This window comes from Marmota marmota, unplaced genomic scaffold (assembly GCF_001458135.2).
Source record: "Marmota marmota marmota unplaced genomic scaffold, marMar, whole genome shotgun sequence".
NCBI lineage: Eukaryota > Metazoa > Chordata > Mammalia > Rodentia > Sciuridae > Marmota > Marmota marmota.
The window spans coordinates 34,426,398-34,437,776 of record NW_026000093.1 but is presented as its reverse complement, the minus strand read 5'-3'; the positions used below and the strand labels follow the sequence as shown (position 1 = coordinate 34,437,776).

Genomic DNA, 11,379 nt, shown 5'->3' with positions numbered 1-11,379 from the left:
CCCCCCCCCTTTTTTTTGCACTTACTGTTGGTATAAAGGAAAGGGAGAGAAAAATCTATGACTGATTCTTTAATTCTCTTTAAAATAAGCCTTGCAAATGTTTAAAAAGACAATTTTGTCAACCAGGGATAGTTTCCCTCTCTTCCTTTCCCAGAAGAAGTAGTAATTTTGCTGTGCTGTGTAGGGATCATCTAGGCAACTAGGAAAAGTAAGGTCATTCCACATAAGAGAATGGCCACATTGGCAAGCCAGGGCATGACATTTTTGAGGAATAAAAAAGTGCCATTCTGTCTATTTATAACAGAAATGGCAAATGGGACCATCAAATTGTCGCATGATATATCCCACAACACTTTGTTTCCAGATGATCAAATAGTCATTATCTTAACTTTTGTTTATGTGATTGTTCAATGGTTAAATTTCGTGGAGTTTTTGATCACTATTTTATTCCTACTACTCTAACTCAGTGCCTGGTTCCTACTAGAAGAGAACGAAGATGTAGGTAGGTTTCAAATGGTTCAGGCACTATGGGCTCAAATTTCATTTTTTATTTTTGTATGTTCAAAAAATTATCATCTATGGGAAATATTTGGGAAACTTTCCCTTTTCTTAGCACTAAATTTGGAGTGGGATGGGTGTGCAGCGGCTTGCTTCTGTGTTTGTGTGTGTGAGTGTGTATGTGTGTGTGTGTAGAGGAGGAAGAATCCAGCCTAATATTTGAAATGTGTAACAATTTTAAAGATAAATTTAAGAAATGATTTTTTTTGCCAGATATGATTTTGCTCTTTCATGTTTTATAGGGGAGCTGAAGAAACCCAGCAAAACCATTCCCAAATGCATATTTACAGCAATACCTCTGGTGACTGTTTTGTTTTTACTGGTTAACATTTCCTACCTGACTGTTCTGACACCCAGAGAAATTCTCTCTTCAGGTTTGTACACAAATGGCTAAGGCAATAAATAAAGTGTTGCTCCTTTCAGCACATCTTAAGTATCACTTTACCAGTCAGTACTGCTATTTGTTCTTCATTATTCTATATATAGAGTACACTTGTAATTTTCTAATAACAGAGTTCTGAGGAGTGTGATTTGGCTTAGAAAGTAGATTCATGTTTAAAAGCATGACTATACATTTTCTGATAATGTGGAAAATGTTTGTGTAATTCTGATGTAAAATTCAAGAAATTAATTATTCCTTTCAGGATTGCTTTTTATCACAGTGACATTGTACAATTGGTGTTTATATCTACTAAAATTTTCAAAGCATTTGATTCTTGACATTTTTCTATGTGACAAGAAGAAATGATAAATTTAAAATGGAAGATACTAGCCATTAAAAGAGTAAATACTAATGATTAATTGATGCATATGATTAATATGTAAAATTGTGGAGTTCATACTTAATAACTCTAACTCTAAAATTTATAGTGGTAAAAGACCCTGAAAATAGTGGAAATTTGGCTAAAAATTACCATTTTAAAGCTCACATTGTAGAATACAGTGTAAAAGAATAAGAAAATTTTAGAGAAATAAACAGATATTTAAAAATAGCAGATTTAAGGAATAAAAAGAAAAATAGAAATTGAAATACAGGGAAAGCGGAAGTCTAGCTATTTTCTCACACCAGCATTAAACCTTAATTCACCACCTTCTGAGATAAACCTGTCACCCAGCACCTATAGGACTAATCCCTTTTCAAGCCTTGTAATGGTGGCAGCAATTTTGTAGGTGGCACAACAGTTGGGCTTGTGTGGAAAATTCATGAAGTGTTTTAACTATAATCACTTGTAATTTGGTTTATAATGCCTACTCTTTCAGGAATACAGACCTAAGACCATTTAAATTCTGAATTAGTATTTTTGAATTTAAATTTCTGCATAAGTTCAAATTAAGAAAATTAGTCAGAACTACGTATGAAAAATATCTATATAAGGATGGCCATCAATCACATCATTAAGTGTGGCAGCAAAAATTAAAGATCACAAAGTATCCAATAAATTTGTAATAAACACAATTTAGGGGAAAGTACATAAAAGACTATTCTGAGGCTGTGGACTGGCAGTGCACATCTGTAACCCCAGCAACTCAGCAGGCTGAGCAGGAGGATTACAAGTTCAAGGCCAGCCTGGGCAATTTAGTGAAACCCTGACTTTAAAAGGGTCTGGGATGTACCTCAGTGGTAGATCACTTTCCTAGCATGCATGAGACCCTGGGTTTGATTCCCAGTATTGCAAACAAAACAAAAAACCCATAAAAGATAATATTTTTGATGATGCTTAAAGGAAGAATGTTTATAATGCAATACTGATAGAAAATATAAATTGATATTCTCACATAAAACAGAAAAAGATAGTTAACAATGATGATCAATTGGCATAGTACTGTGATTTTTTTCCTTTTTTTTTACACTGAATTTAACAAATTTTCTTTAGTGCAGTGCATAATTTGTATAATTAGTTAGAAAAGTTACCAACAAAAGAATTAGAAATTTTAAGGATTGAGGGCTGCATTTGTTTCAATCAAACGGGTATATCAGAAAGATGTGAAGAATTTCTAAGTGCAGAGGGATATCTCTAATACAATGTGGATTGGTTGTTACATTTTATTCAAGGAACACTGAAAAAAACCATACCAACTGTAATAAATATTAGATTCTAAGTGGTAAAAGAACCAAAGGTGTTAATCACGTGACATTTTTGTCTGTGTCAGTGTTGGAGAACTGACCTGTTTCTTCATCCATTGTTTTCTTAGAAGAAAGGAAATATTCTTTAGTGAGGAAAGAAGGGACACCATCTAAAACAAGGTGTATGGAAATGTGGGAGTGAGGAGGCCTGGTTCCATTTTCTTCAGCCCTAGGATTTCAGTGTTCTGGAAGCCTGCTAACACATTCTGACAGGAGGGCTTACAGTGGTGTCGTTGGGGTTTTGATGACATATTTAAGACTAGAGAATATTGGCACAGGACAAGATTATTTTAACAGGAAATAAACTGTATGCAGACAGAGCTAAGAAGGTTTTCTTCTTCAGACATACCTTCTAGAAAGCTGGTCTCAAACACCCAGAGGTGGTTAAAAATTTAGAAATTCAAGTGGGAATTTAAGAATTATTTGCAAGTTGATACAATCATTTTTAGAGAGTGATTTTATAATATTTTACTTACTTGACAGTGTCTACACCTTTGGATTCACAAGTCTCACTTCTAAGAATTTACTCTGAGGAGAATAATACGATTATTAAAATTTGAAGCATGACTTTTTATTAGCAAAAAACAAAACAAACAAACAAAAAACACCTGAAAATATCAAGTATAAACACACACACAAGTATAAACACACACACACACCCCTCATAGATGCTTAAACAGTATAATTGTAGAAAATTTGTGGAATAGGATCCACACAGATATTAACAGTAGTTACATTTGGGGTGCATGAATGAGAAATTGTTGAAGAGAAGGACATTTATTTTTTAATTCATGAATTCAGTGCTATTTTACTTTTTACAAAAGCATATATGATACAATTTTAAAAAGAAAAAATGGCACATGGAAAGGAGTAGAAAAGAGAAAAATCACTTGGATAAAAATTATGTAGGAAGATTATGTATTATTTTTGCCAGCCACATTGGGAGAGCTGCACCGGATTCTCCTCCTATTATAATCTACTACATTTGTAGGACACTCACTAGGAAATTGGAGAATTTACTTTTCATTACAAGAAAAAATTTTTAAAAATGTATCTGAAAGTGGGTAGTTATGTGGAGGTCTGGACAAACAATTAACAATACTCTTTTTGAAATGATTAAGAACTGAAACTAGAGATATTTTAACCACTATTATAGAATAGTATCAAAGAGAAAATCAACATGACTCCTGAAGCTATTAAAAATGGGTTAAAAATAAAGATCTTGAGAACGTAAACATCGATGATATTTTAATTTTGTCACATTTAAAAAGTCTTTTTGTTATATAAACTAGTATACTGATGTCCAGTTCCCCTGGAAACCAACCTACCTACACATCAAAGTGTAATCCCAGAGGGCACTACCCCCAGGGACATTAGGCCCTGTTGTGCTTATTCCACTGAAAAACTGAGAAGTTGTTTCTCTGTGATAGAATAATCTGTCCTACTATATATCTATGTAGTACAAATTGAACTCAAGTGGATTTTCATCAACAATTGATGTTTATCTTCATTGGTGATTTTAATACCTACTGCCTCATATTGAATTGATATTATAATGTCTCTTCACCTTTAAGCCAAAAAGAAAGAAAGAAAGAAAGAAACAAAGAAAGAAGGAAAAGAAAAAGAATATTTTCTAAAGATTCATCTGTAGCATGTATAGCAGGGTTTCTCAATTTCAACTCCATTGACATTTTTAGACATATATTTGTGTGTGCTGGGGATCAAACCTAAGGCTTCATGCATGCTAGGCAAGTGCTCTGCTACTGAGCTACGTTCCCAGCCTGGACTATGCAGTTCTTTGTTGTACAGGGCTGTTCTGTGCATAGTAGGGTGTTTAGTAGCATCCTTGGCTTGTACCCACTGGGTTTCAGTAGCAACTTTCTACCCCGCTAGTTGTGATAACCAAGAGTCTTCAGACATTTCCACATGACCCCACGAAGAGCCAAATCACCTCTAGCTGCCTGTAATTTAGACAAATCCCAAAAGTCATACATGTTTTTATTCTTGTGTAATTTATTTTCTCTGTGTACTTGGTTCTTTTTCCTGAGTATTTTATTACACACCGTGGTGTGGTAAGTCTCATTCCTGGGGCAACAGGGTTGCACTGTGCTTTTTTTTCTCTGACTGTATCTATCAGCACTCTGCACATTTGTTTTAGAAAACAAGCATGCCTTCAATCATCTGTTCAATAAAACCAATTCATTTTACAAGTATTTATTGAAAACTCACTCTATGTTGGCGAGTGAAGTACTAGTTTTGTAGAAAAGATATGGAGGGACCTTGCCTTCAAAAAGTTCCTGGTCTTTTGGGGAAGACATAAACATGATAAGCACTTATGATAAATTGTGATGAGGCTAAAATGGACATATGCATATGACATTATAACAAAAACAAATTTCTATTCTCTTTAAATTTTTTGTTTTCAAATAAAATAATATTATTAAAAGGCTTATGCTTCATTTCTCTTTCTTAACACTTTTCCTTTCATGTATTTTGTTTCTCTGCAGATGCTGTGGCTATTACATGGACTGATCGAATGATCCCCCAATTAACATGGATTATTCCTTTTGCTATTTCTGCTTCATTATATAGCAACCTTTTGTTTAATGTGCTTGACTTAACAAGAGTGACATATATTGCAGGCCAACAAGGCCAGCTGCCTTTGTTATTTAATACACTCAACATTCACTCCTCTCCACTAATATCTGTACTACCGATTGTTGCTCTGGCATCCACTGTGATCGTCTTAACAAACCTAATTGAACTGATAAACAATCTTTATTTCATGATTTCTATCTGTACTGTTTAACAATGATGGGAATACTAAAACTGAGATACCAGGAGCCGAATCTACATAGACCTTATAAGGTAAAAGTGGGTTTTCTAAATACTTTTTTTCTATGTGAAATAAAACATATTATGTATAACTGTATTTGAAGATTATAGTCAGGACATCTGTGAGTAGATGTTTTACTACTCAGCAAATTGTGAAACACGTAAGGATAATCGGATCTTAATTTTTTATTTTAAATTTTATTGGATAGGCTTTACTCAGTATAAAGACTGTAAGTTTCCATCTAATGGTTCATTAGAAAGATAATTCTCTGGGTGATGGGACAGATCATTATGTGTCTTTTGACCAGAGATTACTTGGTTTACTTATCTAGCTATTTATACAAACAAGTTTCTTCCACATTTGGGGTAAAATTCAGCAAACGAGAAAGAGAAGAGGCAAAGTGAGATCACAAAGGATGACATCTACTGTTCAGAAACATCAGCTTATTTTGATCATTTAACTGATTTTGATCATTTAACTAATTTCATCATTTCAACTTTGCTACTTTTAAACTTACTTTCAGTCTAGATGATGAAGCATTTCACAGGAGAGGTGACAGTACTTTAACCATAGAAAAAGATATAAGCAAAAACTTAGCAGCATAAAGGATATGATAGGGAAAGATGTCCTAACAGATATCCAATAGTTTTGGTTGGCTAGGTAGTATGTGCAAAGATTTGCTTGGATGATCACCTTTAATTCCTTCAATAATACAAAAGGTGTATACTAGCCAGGCTCAGTGATGCACACCTGTAATTCCAGCAGCTTGGAAGGCTGAGACAGGAGAATCACGAGTTCAAAGCCAGCCTCTGCAATTTAGCAAGGCCCTAAGCAACTTAGTGAGACTCTGTCTCGAAAAATAAAAGGGGCTGGAGATGTGGCTCAATGGTTAGGAGCCCCTGGGTTCAATCTCTGTTACCAAAACTGAACAAACAAACAAACAAAAAAACAAAAAGTTGAATACTTCTGATCCATTTTACAGACAAGGAAATGAGTTTAGAGGAACCAGGTCACTCCTACAAGAGCTCACATAGCATGGAGCTAATTCCTCTAAAGGTCCTAGTTCAAACCAAGATTTGAACTAGGCAGTCTCTTCAGAGTATTTAACAAAATAAAAGAAACTGTTCTGGGAGGAAGAAATGAATGTCTCAATCATCACAACTTTGATTGACTGACAGCCATCTTTCCAGTTCTCCCTTTACTCCTTCCATCCAGCCTCCACTTCAATGTTGTGTATTTGAATATTTGTTATTGAGAAGTGACTATATTGGAAGCACCTTCCTAGGTTCTTTGGGTTGAGAAAGAAATTAAGACTTGGCTCCTTCCTTTAGGCAGGTTATAATCTCTTGAAACAATCAGGTGACACAAAAACCATAGTGTGCTAACTGTTCCATAGTGGCATCCAGAGGATGCTTCCTTGGGAGAGGATGTATGGATGTATGGTATGGATGTCCATGGTTGATGTCTATGTTGCCCCTTGGAGGGGCCTCCCCAAGGTCTTCTATCCTTCTGGTTTCACACCCTGCATCTTTTCAGTCTATCTCTTCTTTGCTGTTTTCTGACCCACACTGTTAGATGCAATTAAAGAAAAGCTATGAATCAATTATGAATTTGTAATACGCCAAGAAACAGTATAACCATTAAGAGCTTGGACTCAAGTCCCATTCCTCACCTTTTTTCTGTACTTTATCTTGTTATTTAACCTCTGACCCTCCGTTCCTTCATATCTAAAATGGGGATAATACTTGCCTCCTAGAAATGTTGTATATGCTAAATAAGCCAAGGCATGATAACAATCCAGGGTCAGACATTAATGGTTATTATTTTTTATATTATTATTTGACTTATGTTTGTGACAAAAGGAAGGCCAAGTACAAGGTTAAAATTTTCTTGTCTTCCCACATTAGTGCTTTTTCTTCCTTTCTCTATTATTTGACAACTAATGTTGAGCTGTAGGATGATCGTTATCTTAGGGGTATTTTTGAAATTAGGAGGAGATTCTTCATTCATTAAAGCCCGAAATGAAGGACCCTCTCATTAAAGTGTTTCATAAATTGTGACTAGATGTGTTATATTTTAAGGGTATAAATTCATCTCAAAAATGACTGATATTATCTCCCTAGAATGGGTAATATAGGATCTCTCTAACCCTAACACAAAGCAGGTGCCAAGGATGGATCTTTAAGATTTTTGGATAAACAAAAAAACAGGGAGAACTGTTTGAGTCAAGTTTTTGGTTTCTTTCTTAATATGCTGAGCTTATAAAGTCATAATTTTTTACCTACCAGTATTTACCAATGTAACAGAGAGTCTAAATGGTCTTTATGTTTTTGTTTTGAATTTTTTACTAAGTTGAAATATTTTCCAGGGAAGATGGTTGTGACCTTCCCTTGGCCCTAGAAACTCCTTCTGAACAAATTCATGCCATCAAGATCATCAGATGGTTATTTTACCAGCACATAGTCATAATTATTTCCAGGCACGAACAATCAAAGGCTGCATGCATCCCTCCAACCTAACCTTACAGATTAGAGTCTTAATCATTTCCTCTTACTCAGGCATTTATCAAAAGTTCTAAGCCTGGTTTATCTAACTTAATAGCCAATTTAGCCTATTTTGTATCATTAATTTATGCCTTATTTTCTGTTTACATAAATATGTATGTATCATACATGAATATTCATATCTAATTATTATTCTTTAAAATTTTGCTCTTTTTAGGTGTTTTTGCCATTTACATTCATAACAATGGCCATCAACCTGGGCATGGTTTTGATACCATTGGTAAGGTCTCCCAAGATGCATTATATCTATGTCTTTCTGTTTCTTCTCAGTGGACTGCTGTTTTACATACCTTTAGTATATTTTAAATTGAAGTTGGTTTGGTTTGAGAAGATGACTTGCTATCTACAATTACTATTTAATGTTTGCATTCCTGATGTATCTGATGAAGAGACAGAAGTAGATACTTTAAAAAATTAGCCTTCTGGCTGGAGTTGTAGTTCAGTGGTAGAGCGCTTGCCTAGCATGTGTGAGGCACTGAGTTTGATTCTCAGCACCACCTATAAATAAATAAATAAATAAAGGTTTATCAACAACCAAAAATATATTTTAAAAAAATAGCCTTCCAAAAAATACAAAACAGACTATGGGATATTAACAGTGAAATTCCCATGACAACTTTTTCAAATGAAATAATATGTGTAAAAGACAGAACCTGGCTTTAAATTCATAGAGAAATAATTATGCATCACTAAACCTCTGTTTTGTTTGATAATAAACTTAAATCAGTTTGCATAGCTTGATATATTGATGCTATCACATTTTCTCATTTTTTTTCTGTATCGCATCCCTTTTCTACTGAATTTGTACTGCTCTAATAGTAAAAGTTCATGACTAAAAATAAATAACGCATTCTCTTCATCGTAAGTCTATTTTTTTGGGGGGTGCTGATTTGAAGTTATAAAGAATGATTCCATTTGTTCTGTTAGCTTTTCCCCTCTAATGGTATATATTTTTAACCTAATTGTTATTTTTAGAAGCATAAGTTTTTAAATGATCTTCATTTGGTTGCCTTTCTTTAAATTCAGAGGTTCCTTAGAAGAACAATCTTACCATGTCTTTCCTGGACTAAAATTTGACCCATTTACAATCTGTGTTTATTGTATGTATAAAAATTGTGTGAAAGGGGTGAGTAGCGTTCCAGTAGACACCCTCATCTGGTAGCATTCAATTTTTAAAAATTTCTCTACTTAATGTAGAGTTTTAAAGGATCTGGGTTAAGAGATGTCCTTTCTGTTAAGGTAGCTGATGCAAATATCCACCAGAGACACAAGCTCTGAGTTCCAGCAAAGGTTTGACAGAGAATGTCTGCCAGGCTGCCCTTCTTCAAGGCGCAGCAGCAGCACCACCACTTGAATGGAAGCTTAAATATCTTTTGGACAAGGAACAAAAGCAAGCTGGAAATGACCTTGGGTGCAGCAAACTAGAATTGACCTTGGGTGCAGGTGGTTGGGTAACAGCACATTTTTGTATTTAGGGATCTTGAAGTCGGGGTAGGGTATGGGAACAGGGTATCTTAAGTTTCTATTTCTTGGCAGTTTATAAGTTTTGGTTTCTGGTCAAGATAGAGTACCAGAACCAAAATGGAGTTACTAATGTCTTGGGACCTAACATTTTCAGAAAGCAGAGAGGCAGGGGCTGAGGTTGTGGCTCAGTGGTAGAGTGCTCACCTAGCATGTAAGAGGCGCTGGGTTCGATCCTCAGCACCACATAAATGTAAAATAAAGATACTGTGTCCACCTAAAGCTAAAAAATAAATATTAAAAAAAGAATAGTTTGTTCAAAAAAAGAAAGAAAGAAAGCAGAGAGGCAATATCAGAAGACATTGAGCAATCTTTGTTAGGCAGCTCTGTTGCTCATCTTTTTGTGCCTCAAAGGTGGCATCCACAGATGCCTCTTGTCAAGTGTAAGGAGCCATCCTCTAATGTGATAGTTAATCATTTCCTCTTCCTCCTCCTCCACCTCCAGTACTTCCTCCTCCTCCTCCTCCTCCTCCTTCCTCTTTTCTTTCCCCTTTCTATTCTCCTCTTCCTTCTCTTTCTTTTTTAAATTTTATTTTTTGTTTTGAGATGGGTTCTTGTTATTTTGTCTAGGCTGGCCTCAAACTCCTGAGCTCAAATTGTCCTTCTGCCTTAGCTTTCCCAAGTACTTGGGACTACAGGAGAGTGCCCCCGTGCCTGGATGGGCAAGGAACAAGAGCAAGCTGGAAATTATCGATGGCTAATTTTATGTGTCAACTGCACTGAGTCATACTAACCAGACGTTTGGTCAAACATTATTCTGGATGTTTCTACAAAGATGGTTTTTGAATGAGGTTAGCAAATTAAGTAAGAGGACTTTGAATAAACCAGAATGCCCTCCCTGGTGTGGATGGGCCTCATTCAGTCAATTGAAGCTCATAATAGAACAAAAGTGGACTCTCCACCCCACATCCACCAGCAGGAAGGACTTCTCAGCAGCTGGTCTTTGACCTTGAACTGCAATACATGTTCTCCAGCCGGCCAGCCCACACCACAACCTCAATAATCCCGTAGCTATTTCTTTGAATTATTGGTGCCCCCTTCTCCATGTACACATGCGTTGGTTGGTTCTGTTTCTCTGGAGAGCCCTGACTGATAAAATTAACTTAGCTTACTCATTCAATTTAGACTTCCTGTTGCTGCTTTCTAACAACAAATCTTCTCAGTTATTGACACTCCTTCCTTCTTTTTTTTTGGGGGGGGGGTACTGTGGATTGAACACAGGGGCGCTTAACCACTGAGGCACATCCCCAGCTCTTTTTTGTATTTTATTTAGAGACAAGGTCTCATCAAGTTGCTTACGGCCTCACTAAATTGTGGAGGCTGGCTTTGAACTAGTGACCCTCCTGCCTCAGCCTCCCAAGCAGCTGGGATTACAGGTGTGTACCACTGCATCCAACTTCCTTCCCCTTTTGGCATATATGTTGCTAAACATTCAAGTTTAGCCAACATATTCAAGTTAGCAGGATAGATACATCTATGTATATCATATTACTTATTCATTTCCTAAGATAGTTACCCTTGTGGGCAATACGGTTCAACTTTCTCTACATAGGAAACCTGTGCCATATCTATACAACAGCTTAACTTTCCTCTTCCTGTGAACTTTCAACATAGTGTGTGGCAAAAAAAAAAAAAAAATGCTTCTTGAGCTTAGTTCCATAGAAGCCATTCATATTTAGTAGATTCAGGATCACAACTTCAGATTCTGAGGACCTGAAAATGTTTAAATTCTAAGTGAGAAGAAATACATATTTGATTAATGTCAGAATTAAAAG

General features: G+C 35.6%; 1 protein-coding gene across 1 annotated transcript in view; it reads left to right on the top strand.

Moving 5' to 3' along the window:
• Nucleotides 1-8,942, top strand: part of Slc7a13 (solute carrier family 7 member 13) — a 10,366-nt gene extending 1,424 nt beyond the window's left edge. The window contains 4 exon segments of the mRNA XM_015485727.2: nt 801-932; nt 5,191-5,484; nt 5,487-5,551; nt 8,241-8,942. Coding sequence (XP_015341213.2) covers nt 801-932; nt 5,191-5,484; nt 5,487-5,551; nt 8,241-8,501 — 752 coding nt within the window. The 3' untranslated portion in view covers nt 8,502-8,942.
• Nucleotides 8,943-11,379: the final 2,437 nt, after the last annotated feature.